A 20,045-nucleotide genomic window follows, 5' to 3' on the forward strand; every position below is an offset into this window, starting at 1 on the left:
CATGTTCTCGATCCGGCCATGGAGATGCGGCTTTCAAATATATCTGATCGGGCCGGCATGCTGATTACTTCGCCCGGAGATATACCATACGATCCGATCCGGCAGTGACATGTCGGAAGGAAGAGCTGTGATGTCTGAGTGGACGCACGTTTGCAGGCGGTGGGTCTCCCGTTCGTGGATTATTTTGATGCCGAAGCAGCTCCGAGGGCGGTGTCGAAGCCGCCACGCCCGAGAGTGTCAGAGTGCGTCATTTGTAACGACCGCTCTTTTGTGCATTGCATCGCATCTTCTACATCCAGCAAATTTCTAGAAAGCATCCCGACTAGAAAGTGTATCATCGCTCCAGATTTGCATTCCTTGGACTTTGAATTACAGTGGATTGCATCGTTCTAGAACCACCGTCGAAGTTTAAACACTCTTTTTGCTTTTCAACCGCTGACGTCATCGCCTCTTCCATCATGGCACCCAACTCCCGCATCATTCTCACCCGTCACGCTCAGGCCGAGCACAACGTCGATCTCGACTACAGCAGTAAGTTCAATACCCCAATATCTAATACCGCACACATATAAATACTGATGCGATCTGCACCTGCTAGTTCTTGATGCACCCCTGACCCCGCTGGGCAAGAGGCAAGCCCTGTCCCTGGCGCGCCTGATCCCGGACCTGCAGAAGGAGGCCGACCTGATCGTCTCGTCGCCCCTGCGGCGCACCCTGCAGACGACCAAGCTGGGCTGGGGTCCCGCGGTCGAGCGCCTGGGCGGCACCAAGAGCGTCATCTGCCTGCCGCAGGCGCAGGAGTGCAACGCCCTGCCCTGCGACACGGGCTCGCCGCGGGAGGCGCTCGAGGCGGACGCCGAGTTCGCCGAGTTCAACCTCGAGTCGCTGACGCCGGACTGGACGAGCAAGCAAGGCTTCTACGCGGCCACGCCCGAGGCCCTCGCGGACCGCGCCAAGTGGGTGCGCCACTTCCTGCGGGCGCGGCCCGAGAAGACCATCGTGCTCGTCTGCCACGGCGACATCCTCCGCCAGATCACCTGCACGCCCCGCGACGGCGGCGGCCCCAGCACCTACATGTGGCGCAACGCCGAGGCCCGCATCTTCGAGTTCGACCCCGCGTACGTCGAGCGGGACGAGGCCTACCTCTACCAGCGCGAGGACGTCGCGGCCGCCGGCGGCTACGCGCCCACCAGCACCGAGCTCGACGTCGAGGAGGCGCTGGCCAAGTTGAACTAATATGCCGAAGACTACTGGGACGGATATAGAGCATGGACATGATGTAATGAAGGGATATAGATCTCAATAGAGTAACTTAGAATCATGGATGGGTCACAAATGACGTGGCCTTCCTGACCAGGTGCTCTTCACATCTGAAGGTTTCCAATTCCTCCCTGGGCAGATGCTTCGCCTTCGTGCGCCGTCCATAAAAGTGAAAACCCCGGCTGTGGACAATGTCCTCGAGCACGGCGAACACCGAGACGCCCAACCCGGGTGTCGAGGGCCCGAACCTGAGCTCCAGGTCGTGATGCGGGAAGACGCCGCCGTACCCGGGCGGCAACCAGTGCAGCCTGACGAAGGAAGGCCGACGCCCCCTCCTCACCTCGGCGTTGTCCAGGTGCTGCTGCAGGCAGATGTCGTACAGCGTACCCATGCGCAGGCCACCGCCTTCGCCCGTACCCTCAGCCCCTTCATCTTCTTCGGGTAAGGGCGTTTCCAGCAACCCGGAGATCCGCCCTGATGTTATGGGTTCCTGGAAAGCCTCCACCATTTCCCGGCCCCTCAACCCTGGGTTCGGCATAGGATTTCGTCGGTGCGCCTCGTGCATCTCGTGCCACTCGGGCGGCATCGCCGCGGCCGGTCGGACCAGCTCGAGGCCGAGCCCCAGCGAGGCCGGCTGGCAGACCAGCATGCGGCGCCAGCTGGCCCCCGCGCGGGTGAAGGCGTCGCGACGCTCGGGCGGGAACAGGGGCACCACGGGCAGCTTGGAGGAGGAGCCCTCGCCCTCTTCTCCCCCGCCGTCACGACCGCCGATTTCTTCCTCGCTGTCGGAGTCGTAGCCGTCCTCATCCTGCCGGTAATCCCGCCGCGCAAAGTGGACGAGCCCGGTCAGCGACAGCGACAGCACAGGATGGGCCGGGAACTGCCGCTGCGGGCCCGACTCGTCGCTCGCCGTCGTCATTCGCAGCCAGTGCGGGAAGCAGTGGCTCAGGAGCGGGTTGATGGCGAAGGCGGCGCGCAGCTCCTCGGGCGCCAGGCCCTCGCCGGGCGCAAACGGCGGCACCGGCTCGAAGTACAGCAGGCACTGCAGCAGCGACGAGGCGCGAATCAGGTCGCGCCAGAAGACGCTGACGCGCTGCGCGAGCAGGACGGCGCGCATGTCCCCGCTGCCGGCCAGGATCGCCTCCAGGAGCTCGGGCGTGTGGAGGACCTGGTGCTGCGCGGCGCTGGGTGCGGCGAGCTCGGCGGGCTCGGCGGATCTGCTGTTTGTCCCTGTCGTTGGGGATGGTGGGGCGGCGGTTTGGCCTGTTGGTGGTGGTCTAGCGACGGTCCAGCCATGGTCTTGATCATGATGCATCGTTGTTGGATTTAGGTTTCGACCAGAGACGAGGATCTGCTGGGTTGGGTTTGCTTCAGTCTGACGATCGGCATAGTGCGCCAAGGCGAGGCGGTGCTCCGTAAGCTTGTGGGAACGTCCAATCGCGACCCCTTGTCGTGACCCGCCCACTACTTCTAATTTTACCTTTCGCAAATGAAGGTGTAACAATCCTAAAAGTACGAGAAGTTTACCTAGTTTTGATATTTTTTCCATTTTCTTCACTAGAACGACGAGACATGGAAGCTTACTGCTGTCCATTCGCAATCCCATGGGGTAACAAACATGACTAGTTGATGGGTGCAACCTGAACGAGATTACTCCTTTCCTCGCATTAGCGAGATCGCCGACCTCGGCGACTACGCTTGCCATTATTCTACCCGGGACGGCCGTCCTGTCCTATCGTCGGGCACGTCAGGAGCAATATGTAGATGGAAGAGTTGCACAGGCTCAGAATATCACCGAGGAAAACAGGTTTAGAAGAAACTCAGTGAACCCCACCCCCTTTTCCCTCATCTGGGTTGTATCTGGTTCACGTTGGACATGATCGCGCATCATGCATGATTGACTTTGTTATTGGGTGCCTGCCCATGCAGTATCGCTTACTGTAGCAGGAGTCGGATTCTTTTCCGAGCGAGTGGCTGCAGCTGCCCACAGAGTGGTGGTTGGTTGAGCCAAGGTTATCGACAAGGTGCATATTGTGGCGTTCCGCATACGGCCAATCACTATACCTCCCGGCCCCCTGCTTTCGAGAATCCGAGGCCCGGATCAGACCACTTGACATCTGCGACTGCAAGCCACCTGATCCAAAAACCGCATATCTGGAAGGGTCTCACGAACACGTTTCGATGTTACCCCAGCTCTCTCGCCCCTTTTGGGTTTGTGCCAGATCCGATCCACGGATAAACTCGTATTTGGCTTCTCGTCATCCATCTTCCGCATCCGGCATAAATCTCCGTCTCCGTGTTTCCCACCAGCCTACCAGCCCCGTGGCATGTGACCTCTCTTGTGTGCTCGTACAAGCCGTCCCGAGGCCTGATATCGGACCCCCTTTTCCTGCCTCATGGAAATGACTTGAGGCAACGCCAGGTGGTCACGGTGGTCGTACGAGTCCATTTGTCCCTTACATCGTGGCTTGCGCATGGACGATCGCTCACCGCATCAAGTCCCTTCCACGAGACCGCCACGGGACCTGACCTTACTTCAAGCTGCCAACCCGTGAGAAATGTTGGTTCCGATGGTTGTACAAGGTCCCATCTGCCTTATCCTTCTTTCGTCAAATAATCGTGCCTCACAGGAAGGTTCTAGCCCTTGAGAAGGGGCAAGCCACTTCCCTCTTACGTGGATTTTGTGGGGGCGTAAGCCATCAGGTCGTGATGGGTCACCTCGGAGCAATTGTTGGCTCTGTGGCTGTTGTAAGCCGTGGCCCGGCGCCCACGTGCCTGCGTCAATAGTTCGGTTTGCCACCTGGAGCGAGCTTGGAGTCCGTCGAGGGGTATCATTTTGTTGGTTGCACTCCTGATCATGATGAACAACGATGAGCAATGTCAAACCAAACTTGGCTGGGGGCCGTGAGGAAAAATAGGTGACACTGGGGGACGGCCCGGGAGACACGGATGTGAGGACTCCCTTCCCTCCCTGGAAAAGTGTTCTAAAAACTACCCAGACCGGCACTGCGTTAGAAATCGGCTGGACTGCCGAAGGGGAGGAGTGGATCCTTTACCCGCCCTCCTAAACCAGGCTTCGGGGTTCGTGGCATGCCGGGAAGGGAGTAGGGTGGTGGTGGGTGCGCTCCACGTCAACTTCAGCTCGACCAGGGTTTGCTACTTCCTGATCACCTCCGATCATTGTCATATCGGACTCGCAACCGATGAATGCTACGATGCGACACAGGGAACAGTATAAATCTTACCAGGTCATCCTACGGGCCTACCCTTATGAGCTTTCTTGTTTCCCGTATTCAGGCATACCATTTCGAACCCGACTATATTCCAAGAAATATGGCCTTCGAACCTCTCTTTCAGACTACCATCATTGTCGCGAGCTCTACCTACCTACCAGTATACATCAAATCATGAGTTTGACACAAATCATGCGGCGCGGGTGTTGTTGTATTGCCTTTCTGATTCTTTGTCTCGCCTTCAGGTCCTCCAAAGTATCGCCTGTCGAGATCATATGCTTGTTGTACTTAGCTGAGGTAGCTACCTTACTAGGTCTTTTCTTCGACCAACTGTTCGATACACTACGCCGAGTTAGAGAGCTCTTAGCACATTATGGCGATATCTGCATAGAATCGCATCTCCAAGTCCTCTTCCAAAAACAGCGTCCGTGGCAAAGTTCGTGGCGAACAAGCACTCTACTGGCGTTGATCAACTCTCTCCCGCCATCAAGTGCCAATACTGCCGAGCCTAGTTTTCCCCTTTACCCTGTCTCACCAACGAGGGCCTCCCTGCCCGATGCAACACTAATATTCGAGACCCTACTGGCAAGAAGTGTTGCAATACGAGACAATCCAAGTCAGGTATCGAGCCTGTTCCTACACTTTGCCGCATTAATAGGTATGGACAGATCAGGATCTGTAAGTTGAGTCGGAACCGCTATGCATCTTGGGGGCAGCAATACTAAACAGCCTCTAGTTCCACATGAGTGGGCCTACTCATACACGCAAACCGCGGCTCAGGCTATTGCCCCTATACGGAAACTCGTCCAGAGAAGAAGCCGTTGTAAGGCAATTCAAGAATGGTCTACTAAAGGACGACAAATTCGCCTCCTCGGAAGCATGGGTCTTGCCTCCGGGCTTTCGACTTCTGCTTGTAATGTTCAACCGCTTCCATAACTATATAGCCAGCGGGCTTCTAGCGTATGGACACTCATCGAAGGGCATCTGAGCATGTTCTGACACGACTGTTCTAGTATCAATGAGTCCAACCGATTCCCCATGCAATTTCACCCAACCGAGAAAGACGAAGCTCTTTACCAATTGGCCCGGCGCATCACTTGCCGTCTATACATCAATATGATTCTGAACGACTACCTTCGGACTTTGCTGGGCGTAAACAGAGCCAACGCAGATTGGTACCTGCAACTGGAGGCTCTTACTCGACGAGCTCTACCGCAACTCAGCAAACCGTCTAAGACTAGTCCGAACGAAGCTAATGAGGCTGCCATAAGTCTCATCATCGACAACTGGTGGAAGAATGCTTTCTCAGAGGAGGATAATGACTACATGGCGACTCGATGTAGCAGAAGCACAGGCCGGGCTAAACCACCAAAGGAAGATGCAGCAGTCAGTTCAACGGACGAGGAGATGTCACATAAGCTCCGCCGCTCCGCTGAGGACATCGCAAGTGCCTACAGTACTAATCGAGTGCCCATCGCGTTCCGCGACTCGCAAATCAAAACCATTGCTCGAGCCCGAGAGAAACAGCTGCCTACACTCAACAACTTCCGGCAGATGATGGGGTTGCCTGTGCACAAGACTTTCGAGGATATTAATACAAGTCCACTTGTCACCGCCAAGTTGAGGGCTCTGTATGCACACCCGGACGAGGTCGAATTGTACCCAGGCATGGTTGCCGAGCAGCCACCATCTAAAGTCATGTTCGCAACAACTATAGCAGGGAAATGGTTATGGACTGGATCGACAGTGACGCATGCGGTTGTACGTGACACCTTGGCGTTGATCAGGGGCGATCAGTTCTACACGGATGACTGGATCCCAAGAGGCGTCACAAACTGGGGGTAAGTGCCTGCCAACATCTCCTATTTCTGGGGACTCCGCCATTTCTTCTGGGTTACACCAAGAACCTCTTGATTGGCCAAAAGGCAATCTCCTAGGGAGTACAAATGATACTAATTCGGGAGCGGCTACTGCATCCTTTCCCCTGACCAGGGGTTGGATGTACCACCGCACGGTCTTCTACAACAGATACCACGAGCCTGCTTCAGATAAGAAGGTCAACTATGGCTGTGTGATGCACAAGCTATTCCTCCGCGCCTTTCCGAACCACTTCTCTGCGGACAGTGTCTTCGCCCACTTCCCGTTTGTGACATCAGATGGAAACCGCGCCATCCTGGCCAGACTTGGCTCGGACGCGTATTACTCCTTCGAGGCTGCGGATAGGAACACGTCAGCACCGACTATCTTCAGTCTCGAAGCCACCAAAGGAAGTGCGCAATTCTATGGAGAGCCGTTGGGGCTTACCGGGGTTCTGGAGACTTCAAACGCCATGCTTCCAAATGCGTCCAAACAACTCCGATCCGTAGTGAGCAGGACCCCAAATAGCCCAAGCCATAAACCCATCGAAATAGATCTTGTGGAGGAAGTCATAGCTCCTTACGTCTTGGAGCTCTTCTGTTCCCAGTTCTCGATGAACCTATCCAGGACCGAGTCCGATGGCTTTCTCACTACCGCGGAAGTATGGCAGGCGATGAAGTCAATCCATGAACCCGCTTGCAACCTGGATCCGGTGCACACCCTGGAGCTGAATAAAAATTCCAGGGATTCCATGGAGAGGCTTCGAGTCCATTATGTGAAGTCGAAGAAGGCTCGCGTGAGAAACGCGTTGAGAGAAAAATTGTTGCGGAACTGGCCGGACTCCCAAGACGTGGATCACAGCGTGTGCCCGGCTATCAAGATGGCTTGTCACCAGCTGGTCAGTATTCAACAAATCTTAGTGGAGAGCATTGAGTATTTCTTAACAGACGGAAGGAGGCATCTGAAAAGAATCCAGGAGCTATCCCTGGGCATGAACGACGGTCACCCCAACTGCGCTAGAACGACCGGATTTCAGGTGCTTCACTACCTACTTGAAGGATACCGATTGTATCTAGCTACGGATGGGCGCAGCTTTTGGCGGAAATTAACGACTTGGAGTCCTACATTCATCAATGTCTCAGCGTCTGCCAGGAACAATGACACATATCCGGATTGCGGGGCTTTAGTTCTTGATAGAGATCTGGAGTCCTACGAATCCATCGGCTTAGGGAAGGCACTGCTCAACCTCCTCAGCACGCGGGGAATGTTGGCATTGTTCTTGGAGCTAGCTACCTTCTCGAGGTGGAAAGTGGTCAATATACAACAAGGCCTACCACGGCGTATCAACATAGCCAAACACCACTGGGGCATTACTGGCGCGCATGGTCAACTGGACCTAAGTGGAGGAGATTGGGACTTGGTAGATGTCCACGAAGAATTTGAGGACGACAGCTGGGTCGCTATCTCAGATGGGGGTCATCAGAACGGCGATTGCTATGTGATGGAAACAAGGGAGTCATATTCAGAGGGTGAAGTGACCGTGTATATAAATAGAGAGGGTAACAAACTGAGCAGCATGCCAGACAGACTGTCTGTCACCTGGGATTAAACTACCAACAAATAGAAATTTGCATATATGTCGATATCCATGACTCCAACTTGGTTGTTTCTTCCTCCATCTCTCTGGCCTCCATCATCCCAGGTTGTTCTTTCCAGTCGCACCTTCCTTCCACTTCTTTAAAGCACAGGGCATAATTAACAAGACTTGGTTGCCTCCACAATCCAATGGACGCTGTTTAAATCACTCATATTTTTCTACCTCCTCCTCATCCAAACCTTATCTGGACCACAGATGCAAGATTCTTCGCCTTCATCCATTCATCTTTCGGCAACTTTGCTGTGAAGCAGAGGTGAACTACGCGTAAGTTGAATATTCACATCTTCGTTCGTTGAATTCAATTTTTGACACTACTACTCCCACTTCAAATTTATTGATACCCACAGCTAATCATAACTTCTAGCCGCGTCCTCTACCATTTGCCAATGTACCAACTTGATAATTGATTTCCCAAAAGCAACCCAAGCGACCGGTTCTACGTCAGGAATACATAAGGTAGGTGCTGTAACGGATTCCTTCTATGTGTTACATATCTCTCCCTCAGTTGCAACCATCTGTCCTCTGGGTACTCACACCTACTTTACAGCAGGACGCGCAAATCCTACTTCATCATGCCATGCAATTTCTTCACCAAGGATGGGCCCGTGGAGCTTATTGTGCAAATCATGAGCCTCTGCGATTCCCCCTCCGACACCGAATCCCTCGCTGCGACATGTCGCAGTACTCGAGCAATATGGCTGGCCAACAGGCCGACGATCGTTTGGAATGTCTGGCCTCAGGCAGATCTGGCACTCACTGCAGTAAGTACAGTTGACTCGGCCTCTACACCGGACACAGGATACGCTTGCTAGTCTATATTATCGCAGGTTCGCGCCACTAAGCTGGTCCAAGAAGCCGAAGACCGCGGCGAGCTTCCGCCCAAGGACATGGACCCGAGTAAGCTGAGCGGCTCCGTAGTTCTGTCAAACCCCGAAGAACTCGAGAGCATGTCGCGGCTGCAGGCCCTTGTCGACAAACTCGAAGTCGCATTTTGTCTTGACACATGGGAACTGAAGAAAGTCTCCACCACACCAGCTGTGTACAAAAAGTGTCCTCGGCTGAGAGAGAACGTGCGCAAGGCAGTGTTCCGGGTTTTCATCAGTGGAGCTGTTCTGGCAGGTGCCTACATCGAATCATTCCATGAGGTAAAGAGATCGGGCCTGGCACAAGTGAACGACCTAAGCCTCCTGAGGGAGTTCATACTCTACAATCCATACGTCAAGTCGGAAGCTAAAGTGTCCGTCTTCGAGCGACTTGCACTATGGCTGGTAGATGACATCCTCTCCGATACCGATGCCCGCCGCGAGCTAGAGACCAAGATCAGCGAGAAAGGTCACATGGACCGTAGATGTTCCTCAGCAAGGCCTTGCGTGTTCAAGTCTCCCGGAAACGACGACTGCATCAGTCGCCATCTGATTGAATGCAACGTCATGCAGATGCTTTGGGTCTACAGACACATGTGGAAAACCATGAACCCGACCGCACAGCCATTCGACTGGAAGTCGTCAAACGTGCTGGGATTCCAAAGCCGAGCCAAGCTTCGAAGCATGGGTGCGGGTACCTCGCAAGACGATCCAGACAAGGTACCGATCGTGCTCTTCGGGCGCTTCCAGGTCGAGAAAGTCGCGATTTCTCGAATTTTGTCGCGGAGACGCACTTTGGGTCACCTTGGATCTCCTGAGCCTTACATCCTCGCAAACATCAACATTGACAATTGCCATCCTCAACTTGAAGCAACAATCGACCTCAACCAGTCGGTAATGACATTGCTGAGTTGGGCATATAGGTTCACGCCACCGCCAGGTAGTGTGTTACACCCGCAAAGGCTTCCACTGGATTTTGCCTTCTTCGACTACATCCTCAGGCAGTATGCCGCGACACAGATGTAATCCAGAGATGCCCGATTCTTGGTCTCACCAGTGCGACTTCTTGGCAATGGTGGCGAGATTGCGAGATTTCTATGGACATTCAACGATTTCCTGGGCACAGAAGAGCAATTCAATCACCGAACGCCTCTTCGCCCTCCGCGATATGTAAACAACTGTTTACTCATGCGAGGGTTTGACGCAGGAGGCTTCGCAACAAGCAAATGCAAACACATTGGTGCAACGGTGCACTTGACTGCTTCCAAATGTCCTCATTGCTAAGCAACATGGTAGCAAGCAGTGACACAGAAGGCATTGTGATGATATGGATGGGAGATGCTATTCAATTTGCTTCAGTGAACATGACGGTGGTGGTTTGCTCTTCTCATGGGCATCTATAATACGAGAGATTGCCCATATGGTAATGACGACAGGCAGATAGGCCATTCTCGTCACGACCAAGGGGGCAGTAAACGCAGACTCTTCACGAACACGTTGCATTGGACCGATCAGATACACAATGAGAACTATACATAATACCCATAATGTTTCCTCCCGAACTCTGTGATCGTACTTTTCCAACCCCTGGACTAAATATCGGCTCTTGTCCAAAGTTCCCCATATCTAAGAATCATGTCATAATCCCTATTCTCCTATACACGCTCACTTTACTTCTTCTTCTACTGCCTTTACCCGGATTCTCACTACTCCCCCCACTTCCCCTCCGCCCCCTCCTGCCTCGCCCTCCACTCCTCCTCCAGCATCCCAAACGAAATAGAATCATGCCACCCCCCGTTAAACCAAACATCCTCGCGCAGGCGGGCCTCGCGCACGAACCCGAGGCGCTCGTACAGCCGCAGCGCCCGCTCGTTGTAGCTGAAGGCGTTGAGCGTCACGCGGTGCAGGTTCGCCATCCGGAACGCGTAGCCCAGCGCCCACTCGATGGCCTCGCCGCCGTAGCCCCGGCCCCAGTGCGCCTGCGCGATGTCGATGGTCAGGAGCAGCCGCGGTGCTGGGCCCAGCGGTACGACTTGGCGGCGTCGCCGATGAACTCGAGCATGATGATGCCGACGGGGATCGGCGCCGCTGCCGGCGTTGGCGCTGTTGCTGCTGCTGTCATTGTTGCTCCTGTGGCCGGAACCAGTTCTGCTTCACTGGTAGTTGAAGTTGTCGTAGGTTTAGTCGTATCATCATCATCAGGCTTCAGGCAGACTACGACGCCCAAGAGGGCTTCCAATAGGTCTTTCTTGTACTCCTGGCTCGTCGCCTTGTTCTTGGGCGTTGTTAGCCGGTACGAGAGCCCTGACTGCGCGAGCACGTTGCCCTCGACGGCGTAGAAGAAGGCTTCATCCTCGGGCGTGTCTTCGGGGCGCGGTAGATAAGCCGAGGAGAGTGGAAGGGGTCAAAAAGCCGTCCAGTGATCTGGAGGGGCTCTAGTTGAGCAGTAGGAGGCATGGTCAAGTTGAAAGGTGATTGGCTTTACAAGCCTCCTCTTCTGGTCTGAGTTGACTTGAGGTAATAATGGCCGAATTAATCTATGTGGTTGCAAGTGTGTTTGAAAGGAGAACGTGTGGGCTGGTTTGCTTGATTTCCTGAGACATCTCCATCACATCTGGGTCTGTGACTGCCGCATTTATAGATGTTTGGCAACTTGAGTAAGCACTGTTGGCTTGTGAGAGACCATGTCACCAATGCAACTAAGACGCCCAGCAGGGCAGACCTAGGACTCACAGTAGGGCTTCACCGAAGACCTGCATCCAGTGAGTAACTCAGGTCTCACAATAGGGACATGGTTGGAGTCACCTTTCAATGTCATCATAACTACCCCTATAGGCTGCCTGAGCTGCAGCCTCCGATAGTATCATACAGTAGTGCAGGCATATTATAGTCTGAAAAGCAGCAGTTGAGAGGCCGGGTGGTTGTCCATTCTCGGTCCAAACGCGCCATAAGCAAAGCAATCACACCACCGGACGATGCACTTTTGGTTTCGATGCTGTCGGTGACGGTGACTCAGAGCAAAATGACTACTGTATCATCGGCAAATGACAGTAAGCATTTTCATTGGGCAAACTGGGTTTTTGACACCATAATAAGATAGAAATAATTATGATTCATTATGACTTTCATGTCGACCTTTGCGCCATGCTGATATTGCGCTGATGGTCAACCATTGAGCGTGCTCCATACGAAATGGTACTTGCTATGAGCCATGCCATCTGCAGGAAGAATAACAAGATCGAAGAGTGGAGAGATAACAGCAAATCTACCATGATGGTAGTACAATAAGGTACAGTGCGTGCGATCGGCAAACACCCCTGACCACCAGGTCCGTAGACGACCCCATGGCTTTCAATGACGGTGGTTCCGCCGCCGTCGGTGTAGCCATTCCCCTCACGATCGACGTAGGGTGCCACGGTCCCTTTGCTGCAGCCGACGCGGATCTTTCACTCGGCGCCCGGGTCCAGCCTGGTCTCATTGAAGCCGCAATCGCAGCAGATACACTCGCTTCGGAAGAGGCAGAACATGCTCTAGCGCTCCCAGATGTAGCTGACTTCCTGAATATGCGCATGGGTGGGCTGGAACGCGTCCCGCTTGTAAGAATGCCGAGCGCTATATTGAAGCCGCTGGCCGTCATCGGCACCTCGTGAATGTCGCCCCAGAAGGAGCCGAAGTTGCTTCCGAGCCACGTACACAAAGGCCCTCGACGGTATTGGGCTTCCAGACGCTGACCTGGTGACCCGTGTTGAAACGAAAGTAGAAGTCGTCGAATGTCCCCTGGACGGCGGAAGAATAAGGGGCGTCGAATTGGCCGAACCAAACGCCCGGGTCCGCATAAGCCGCGGCTCCAGAAGCGAAGCTGGCGACGGAGGCCAGAGCAGCCACAAGGCAGTCAGAGAACGAGACTATGGTGACGAGCTGCAGCAGAGTTCGTCTTCGTCGCGGAATAGGATGGGCTACTGAGTATTCTGGGCCTTTTGGCCGTCATGGATATCCATGTAAGGCGCCTGGGCATGGACCGCTAGTATTTAAGCAAGTCGGAATGGATCTCCCATTACGGGAGGATGGACTGCCAGCGTGCATAGGCGAGAGCTCTCTGATCCGATTTGTGTATTTTGGCGATTGGCGGGGAGAGAAGGGCGAACTGGGCCTGTTTGCAGTTGACGGACGACATTTTGTCTCAATGTGACACCAGCACCAAATATGAAAGTAGATGCCGGTGATTGTCGAAAGCCTGTCATTTCCTACTGGTCCTGTTCAAAGGCAACCTTTCTCCAGACACCCATTTTGGTCTTGGGCAATCGAGGCTTTCTGTGGCGATGGGATCGTTGGCTGTCAAGCTGTGTCCTTGTCAGTTCATCTTGTCTCTCGCAAGCCTGTGTTGGTCTGTCTAGCGCCGGCCTGCACTGAACTGACCAACTGTAGGGGTCAAAGCGGGGTGCATTGGGGTGCACTGGAGCACTAGACCAACCGACAGATGCGCTGGGGCATTGAACAATACTGGACTACAGAACTCGCATCTATTAGGGCTCGGAATAATGCTGATAATGCATTATACGTGCCAAGCACGCTAATTGGCATAATGTCATTATGCCAATCCTATTATTCCGAGCACTGGCACAGGCGAATGATTCAAGTGGTAAAAGTATGATGAAGTCAATTAGGGTCATTAGGAGCTATGAGTACAGTCGTGTTCTTCCACCAAGATCCTTCTAGGCCGCCGGTTCCATTTCCTTCAAACCCCTGTGCCTTCGAAATCATCTGATTCGGCCATGCCGTCTAAGTGCAGGAGATATGAGAGCGAGTCCAAGAGCGGCCCGACATGAAGCACCGATTTCCCACGTTCCTGCAAAAAGTGCCCTGCTCGCACATCTTGTTTCTGGGGACACCCTTGATCTTGATGCGACACATGCCATTTGGACCGGTGCACTTACCCTCCCGCAACTTGTACAGAGGCTCCTGGTCTGGGTTCAAGAACGTTAGCTGCAAGGTTCCATTTCCTTCCAAACCCTGTGCCTTCGAAAACATATGATTCGGCCATGCCGTCTAAGTGCAGGGAGATAAAAGAGCCACGCCCAAGGTGGCCCGCCAGGAAGCACCGGCTTCCTTTTTTGCTGCAAGTGGTGCCCTGCTCGCACGTCCATCGGGTTATGGGGTTTCCCTTGATCTTGATGTGACACATGCCATTGGGACCGGTGCACTTACCCTTCGGCACCTTGTACAGAGGCTCGGCATCTTCCTCTTGCCCCTCAAGCGTGGTCACGTCATCAAGATTGCCGTCAATGTAGAGTGCCTGAGTGGAATCCGTCTCCTGTTCTGGGTTCAAGATGGCTAGCTGCAAGGTTCCATTGGCTTTGACTTCGATGTTTCCAATCTTCTTGGTGATGTCGACTGGAAGGACGTAGGCATCAACCGTCGGGATGGCCTTGGCCTGCAATCCAGAGGTGGGAGTGGGAGTAGGAGAGGGATCGCTGGGAATTTCGACCGTGGCCAGCAGTTGAGCTCCGATTTCGCCGAAGCGGGCACTGAGGAGAGGAATGGGCCCAACAGTCTGATGTGGCGAGTCGAAGGTAGCGGTAGGTTCGGCCGTGATGGGGTTCAGTGTATTGGTGACTGTGGGAGCTGTGGGAGCCGAGGGAGAGATGGTTTCATATGTCGTAGTGACTGCCCGTGTGAAGGCATTGGACATCTTGTCATGAGAGGTAGAAGTACTGGATTTGTCGTCGTCCTTGTCGCCCCAGCCAATCGAGGCCGAAATGACGACGTCGTCCTTGTGGTTGTCCGCGGGCAAGGCCAGGCCTGGGCCGGCGAGAGCCAGAACGGTGATGACAGTGGTCTGGGTGAAGTGCATCGTGACTGGATGGACTGGGGTGATCAAGTGATGGACAGAAGAATGACTTGGATGGAGAAAACGGCGAGAGCACTCGAGCCAAAAGAGAAGAATAATGTGAAGAAGTGAGTGTGACTTGGTGGTCTTGGTTTGGATGGAGCAAAAATGATGATGGTGATAATGCTGTGGTGTTGAGAACTGTTTGGGATGGTATGATGGAGAAGAAGAGAGAGTGTCGAAGAGTCGGTGGTCAGGAAGGGTATTTATGGCAAACACAATTGGGAGAGACGCCCAACATGTTGCAACTTGTTGGGATTAACACACAGGCAGCAATGCAATGAAAACGAGCACCTTCCTTTGCAGACCAGACACGACGCAGGCTATGACACCAAGATCGGGTCACGTTGCGGGTTGGCCAAGTTGAGGAAAGGAAGGAGACACACTCTCCCCAGGGCCCTTTGCTCCGCGGCCCACCATATCATGCATCTGATCCGAGATGGACTGCAAAAGACAGGGCCCAGGCACGGCTCCTTCCCGTGTAGAAGCTGTTACCTTCTGCAATGCTGTCATTCACACTTGTTGGCCATGCAAGATCCTTTGGTGCATGTGATGACTTCAGGCTAGCAACACCTGGCAGAGAAGGCACCCCTTTGGTATGCGCAGCATCGAATAGCCTGGAAGCCTAGCAACGTGCCACTTCCACCTGCATCATGTACTTACACTACCAAACATGACATCAAGCCGTCAAACAGGTGGGTGAACTGCCTCGTGGTTACTTGCACAACAGAGAAGGTGGAAGTCAACTTGCTCAACCTAGGCCACTGCTTGCCTTCGATGATTATCAGTCAATTTCAAACCCGAACCGAGTTACTAATAGGAATCAGGCCAGGCAAGGTCTAGCCATACAACGTGAGTGCTCGTAGCAAGAATATCTGCCCCTACTCCTCCACACCGAGGGAAATCACATCAACCGCCCTTCCTACTCCCGTCGAGTACCAGAAGCATCCCGCGCCCTCAACAACGCTTCCGTAGCGGCCTCCTTCTCCAACGCAGCAACCAGTTCCTTCTGCTCCCTCTTCCACTCCAACGCCAAATCCCTCACCATCTCGTCATCGCTCCGCAGCCACATGCCGACCAGTTCCCCAAGGCTAGCAGCCAGGCGCCGCTTCTCTGCAGCTGTAGACTTCGCCTTCTCATTTTTGTCATCCTTAATGTTGATGACGTGATTCTTGGCGGCCCGGATGAAATGCATCGCTACTGATACCTGCACCAAGTTGAGTGCAAACAAGGTGTTGCCGGCGCCCATCGTAGTAGTCGTAGCTGTAGTTGTAGTGTCTGTTGCCAGTTGACCAAGGTACACCGCCACGCGTAGCTGCTCTTCATCGTTGATCATGAATCGATCCAAATTCTCGGCCTCTTCGGCGATTTTATGCCACTGCAGGTGGTTCCCACCCTCGAGCAGAGACAGGAGCGTCTGCCGGAGCGATGTTGCGTACTTCTGACAAACCTCATCGATCTCTCGACCGTTCGGGATCCCCTTGAATGGATTCAACCACAAAGTGAGCGCCATAGTAGATGGTAATAACGAGTGCTTCCCTTGCTTCCTGTTCTCTTCTTTCTTGGCAGCGACCTGCTCGACCATCTTCTCCAGAATGACGCGGCCCTTGCAGTTCCACTCCGAGACGCCCGACGCCCGGAGCGCGGCGTTTGGTCCAGACCCTCTGCGATTGGCGGGCGGGCGGTATGTATTCGCAATCTCGTGCCAGCCCTCCACGTTGCTCTCGTAGTCCCCGAGCATCGCGGCGCACTGCTCTGTCTGCATGGCCAGAAGTCTCGGTAGCACAGGATCTATTAATATCTTTGCGCTGCGCACGAATTGAACCGTCGCACGCATGCCGTAAAGCAGGTTGGAGTCGTAGATGTTGAGGAAATGGGCCACGTCCGGCTGCTTTCGCAGCTCCGACTTGGACCGTAGTGCCGCAGTAAACTTGCGCAGCGCCTCCGGGCGACTGTAATACCACACCGTGTACCTGTGAAATGTCTCCACCGCCTCAAATGGTATGAGCTTCCAGTACCTCTGCAGGGGGCTGTCCAAGCCTCCGGATGGGTTGGGATGTTGGGAAGGTCACGAACTGAGATAGGTGCCTCGTACTTGAGCAGAAACACCTCGACCCAGCGCCGGTGCTCGGCTATTGAAGCTTTCCACAGGGCCAGACAATGCGTTCAGCATAAGCAGATATTACCCCATTGAACTTGCTGTCTTGGTGCATGTAGCTTCCAAGCCCATCCCGCATCAGGATCTCCTTGACCAATGCCTCGCTATCCTCGGAGATTTCGGGCAGCTCCCGATGCTGAAGGGCCGCCTCCCAATCGGTGCCAAAACGGCCGTTGACACTAGCCGCGACAGGGATGACGGTTTCAATGGCGGTCAGAACCTTCATGGCCAACGGGTTGCTCTCCCACAACCCGTCATCTCCCGGACCTAGTTTCGTCAACACATTGCTGAGGCTCTGGAGCGTCGCGATCCGGATATCGCGGTGTGTAGCGGCTTTGAAGAGCTCCGCGAGCACCTCGACGGCTGCCTCGACCGATATGTAGTCCGCATTGTCCAGTAACTGGGCCAGATGCTTGACGGTCGTCACCTTGACCAGCGACTTCGGCGGTGCATGCTTTGCGGGCTCGGCCTCGCCAACCTTGACGAACGACTGCTCTTCGAGCTTCTCCCCAATGCCCCTGGCCAGACCGAAGAGGATGTCTTGGGCGTCCTTGGCCTGCAATTTCTTCAGATAGCCCGACGACAAGAACTGTCGGTGCCAGGAGCTCGCATCAGGCCGCTCAAGGATGGTCTTGAGTATCAGGTATTGCGCTAGCCTTGGCTTGTCGGAGTCGGCCAGTTTCAGTAGTGCAGTGTAAGAGAGTGCTTCTAAGTGGCGGTCCTCTTTCTTGCGATCTTTTCGCTCCCGCCTCTTGATGTCTGTTTCGAGTAGGGTCTTGGCGGCAACAGCAAGCGAGGTAGGTGGCAGACGCCGGATATAGTACTCGATCGAGCGCTTGATGTGTACCAGGAAGTCGGCACCCAGTGCCTCGACCATTTTCATGGTCCTGTCCCACGTGTCGGTGAATACATCGGCGTCAGAAACGTCCAGGCGTTTCGGGACGTTTTGGAGTTGCCAATATCGGTGGGTGAAGACACTATCGAACAAGCTCTCCACGGCATTCCAATCTGCATGGGAAAATGACGGCTCTGCTTTAGCCTCTTTGTGGCAGTTGCGGAGCGTGAGGAGGATTCCGTCGGCGATGTCCATTCTTTGCACTAGATCGTCCAGTGTGCAGCCTGTGGGCAGGTCCTTGGGGATACCAGATAGCAGCTCGATTCCCTCCCGTGTCATTACAGCATCCTTGGCGAATATCACCTTGACGGTCAAAGGGTCGCGTACAAATCTCTGCTGCCATGTGATAGTATCCGCATAAAGACTCAGGTCTCCAGTAGCGATGGCCAAAGCAGCCGCTCCCTTGGCATACTGTGCTCTGTGTTGTTGGTCCCTTGCCGTGGCAGATTTCTTGCGGAGGTTGTCGACATCAACGGCAACCTTTCTTTGGAACTTGGAGTCTTCACGCTGAAGCATGGTGAGGAGGAGCTCGACGTTGAAGTTCCTCTGCTTCACCAAGTCTGTGAGGGAAAGAATCGACGGCCCCGTAGGAGGGTCATACTGGCGGTAATGTGGGTTGAGGAAGCCTGGCTTGCCATCGGGAGGGTTTAGGAAGCTGTAGTCGGGGTTGGCGTCGAGCAGCCTCTTCAACAGCTCAATGACCTTTTGCGGAACAACTGGGATCAGTTGCTCGAAGAGTTCATACGGCCATTTCTGCTTCGCAATGACGCCGAGTTTCTGCGTGGTGTCGATGTCAACGCCCTTCTCAGGTACATGCAGACAATAAAGCCGCAGCAACGGCCACTTGAGATCGTCTCGGAGGAATATCATCCTGTTACGGCAGTCTCGCCCTATGCTCTTAGCCGATCCGTTGTCGAGTCCCCATCGCAGCCCCTTGGCAACTAGCTTCTCGTGATCCTCGGTAGGCTCCGTCTTCCACAACGCCACGAGCCGGTTCCACAGGAAGCACAGGTTGTGACTGGTTCGGAGCTTTGGTTTGGCCTCGGCCAGATCCATGGCGAAGACGGCGAGCTCGTTAAGCTTCTCCTTCTTCGCGCCCTTCTTCTCCATTCTGTTGAAGACGGACCTGAGAATCTGCAGTTCGTCCAAATGACTCTGCCACCACTTGTCCTGGAGTGTCCCATCGAGACGGCCGCGTAATAGGCGTAGCGAAAACGCCATGGACTCGGACACATGGCTATCATCGGTCGGCATGGAAGGTTCTCTGGCAACGCATATCTTCAAGAAGCTTTGCATGTTGCCGTCCTCGCGGATGTGGCCACATAACATATCGACCACCTGCTGCTGCATCCAGGCGCCATGCCTGATCTCGATCCGTTTCGGGTTGCAGCCCGCGTAGAGCGGGTTTGACTTGTCTTGCGACCGAAGGAGCTCACCGAGGAACTCTTGATCGCAGGCGTGGACCATACGGGCATAGTTGTGCTGGATGGGTCGCTTATCTGTGCTCTGGTGGTCGCTCTTGTAGTGCGTCGGAACCAGGGCCCGGAGTAGGTCCGCGGCCGCGGCGGCCTGCTCCGCCGGCTTGTTCAGTTTGCGGCCGCCGAAGCTGATGGCGCTGGCCAACACTTTGACGTCCTCGACGGAGCTGCGCGCGAAGAGGTCCACGATCCCGACCGTGCCGCCCAGGGCCTCCCATATCTCCTCCCAGATGGTCGGGTCGGCCAGCAGGTAGCCCAGCTTCCTGAGCGCTACCCTGCGTATACCTCGAGAGGCTGCTGCCTCCTCGCCAACTAGACAACGCGTCAGAACCTCGGCCGACTTTGCCCAGGAAAGGAGGATCGCGAGTAGATATGGGGGTAAAGTTTCTGATTTCACGAGACGGAGAAGTTCCTCGGCTATCGTGAGGGTTGAGAGTCCTTGTTGTTTGAGTTCGTTAAAGTAGGGGACAACCTTGTCGTTGTCGACACCCAACAGACGTGCCGGATCCATAGTCAATTGAGCCGTCATGTCGGGATGCGATGGAAGAACAATTGTTGATATTGTAGCTATCTCAATTACACCGATGGAGAGGGAGCACAGGCAGTACTTATGTGTCGTATATCATGTCATGTAATTATGATGCTAGCAGCCTAGGTGGTGTTAATCTATTTGGACCTGTTGCCTGGTTTGCCGAGCCCTTGTTGGCACCGGTGAGTCTGCGCCGGCGAGACTAAATGAGATGCTACAGAGGGGCTG

The 20,045-nt window shown here is 54.3% G+C and overlaps 9 protein-coding genes across 9 annotated transcripts; 3 read left to right on the forward strand and 6 right to left on the reverse strand.

Moving 5' to 3' along the window:
* Positions 1-458: 458 nt before the first annotated feature.
* Positions 459-1,236, forward strand: PG997_012914 (uncharacterized protein; the record flags this gene model as incomplete). The annotated part of the gene is made up of 2 exons (XM_066817228.1): positions 459-531; positions 599-1,236. The coding sequence occupies 2 exons, from the start codon at positions 459-461 to the stop codon at positions 1,234-1,236; spliced, it is 711 nt and encodes a 236-aa protein (XP_066662920.1).
* An 82-nt stretch (positions 1,237-1,318) lies between these two features.
* Positions 1,319-2,575, reverse strand: PG997_012915 (uncharacterized protein; the record flags this gene model as incomplete). Its single annotated transcript, XM_066817229.1, has 1 exon — positions 1,319-2,575. One exon carries the CDS (start codon positions 2,573-2,575, stop codon positions 1,319-1,321), a length of 1,257 nt encoding a protein of 418 aa, XP_066662921.1.
* A 2,578-nt stretch (positions 2,576-5,153) lies between these two features.
* On the forward strand, positions 5,154-7,959 carry PG997_012916 (uncharacterized protein; the record flags this gene model as incomplete). Its single annotated transcript, XM_066817230.1, has 6 exons — positions 5,154-5,171; positions 5,230-5,453; positions 5,507-6,334; positions 6,522-7,011; positions 7,095-7,248; positions 7,298-7,959. 6 exons carry the CDS (start codon positions 5,154-5,156, stop codon positions 7,957-7,959), a joined length of 2,376 nt encoding a protein of 791 aa, XP_066662922.1.
* Positions 7,960-8,579: 620 nt separating this feature from the next.
* On the forward strand, positions 8,580-9,896 carry PG997_012917 (dihydrodipicolinate synthetase family protein; the record flags this gene model as incomplete). Its single annotated transcript, XM_066817231.1, has 2 exons — positions 8,580-8,768; positions 8,850-9,896. The coding sequence occupies 2 exons, from the start codon at positions 8,580-8,582 to the stop codon at positions 9,894-9,896; spliced, it is 1,236 nt and encodes a 411-aa protein (XP_066662923.1).
* A 680-nt stretch (positions 9,897-10,576) lies between these two features.
* On the reverse strand, positions 10,577-11,688 carry PG997_012918 (acyl-CoA N-acyltransferase; the record flags this gene model as incomplete). The annotated part of the gene is made up of 3 exons (XM_066817232.1): positions 10,577-10,923; positions 11,028-11,234; positions 11,676-11,688. 3 exons carry the CDS (start codon positions 11,686-11,688, stop codon positions 10,577-10,579), a joined length of 567 nt encoding a protein of 188 aa, XP_066662924.1.
* A 307-nt stretch (positions 11,689-11,995) lies between these two features.
* PG997_012919 (uncharacterized protein) lies at positions 11,996-12,397 on the reverse strand (the record flags this gene model as incomplete). Its single annotated transcript, XM_066817233.1, has 2 exons — positions 11,996-12,296; positions 12,321-12,397. The coding sequence occupies 2 exons, from the start codon at positions 12,395-12,397 to the stop codon at positions 11,996-11,998; spliced, it is 378 nt and encodes a 125-aa protein (XP_066662925.1).
* A 3-nt stretch (positions 12,398-12,400) lies between these two features.
* PG997_012920 (uncharacterized protein) lies at positions 12,401-12,803 on the reverse strand (the record flags this gene model as incomplete). The annotated part of the gene is given in 2 exon segments (XM_066817234.1): positions 12,401-12,547; positions 12,564-12,803. Coding segments are annotated over 2 exon segments (387 nt in total), but the record flags the coding sequence as incomplete, so codon positions are not given.
* Positions 12,804-13,800: 997 nt separating this feature from the next.
* Positions 13,801-14,721, reverse strand: PG997_012921 (uncharacterized protein; the record flags this gene model as incomplete). The annotated part of the gene is made up of 1 exon (XM_066817235.1): positions 13,801-14,721. One exon carries the CDS (start codon positions 14,719-14,721, stop codon positions 13,801-13,803), a length of 921 nt encoding a protein of 306 aa, XP_066662927.1.
* A 958-nt stretch (positions 14,722-15,679) lies between these two features.
* Positions 15,680-19,817, reverse strand: PG997_012922 (uncharacterized protein; the record flags this gene model as incomplete). The annotated part of the gene is made up of 2 exons (XM_066817236.1): positions 15,680-16,787; positions 16,954-19,817. 2 exons carry the CDS (start codon positions 19,815-19,817, stop codon positions 15,680-15,682), a joined length of 3,972 nt encoding a protein of 1,323 aa, XP_066662928.1.
* Positions 19,818-20,045: the final 228 nt, after the last annotated feature.

This window comes from Apiospora hydei (assembly GCF_038363865.1).
Source record: "Apiospora hydei strain CBS 114990 chromosome Unknown utg000009l_segment0_segment0, whole genome shotgun sequence".
NCBI classification, from domain to species: Eukaryota; Fungi; Ascomycota; class Sordariomycetes; order Amphisphaeriales; family Apiosporaceae; genus Apiospora; species Apiospora hydei.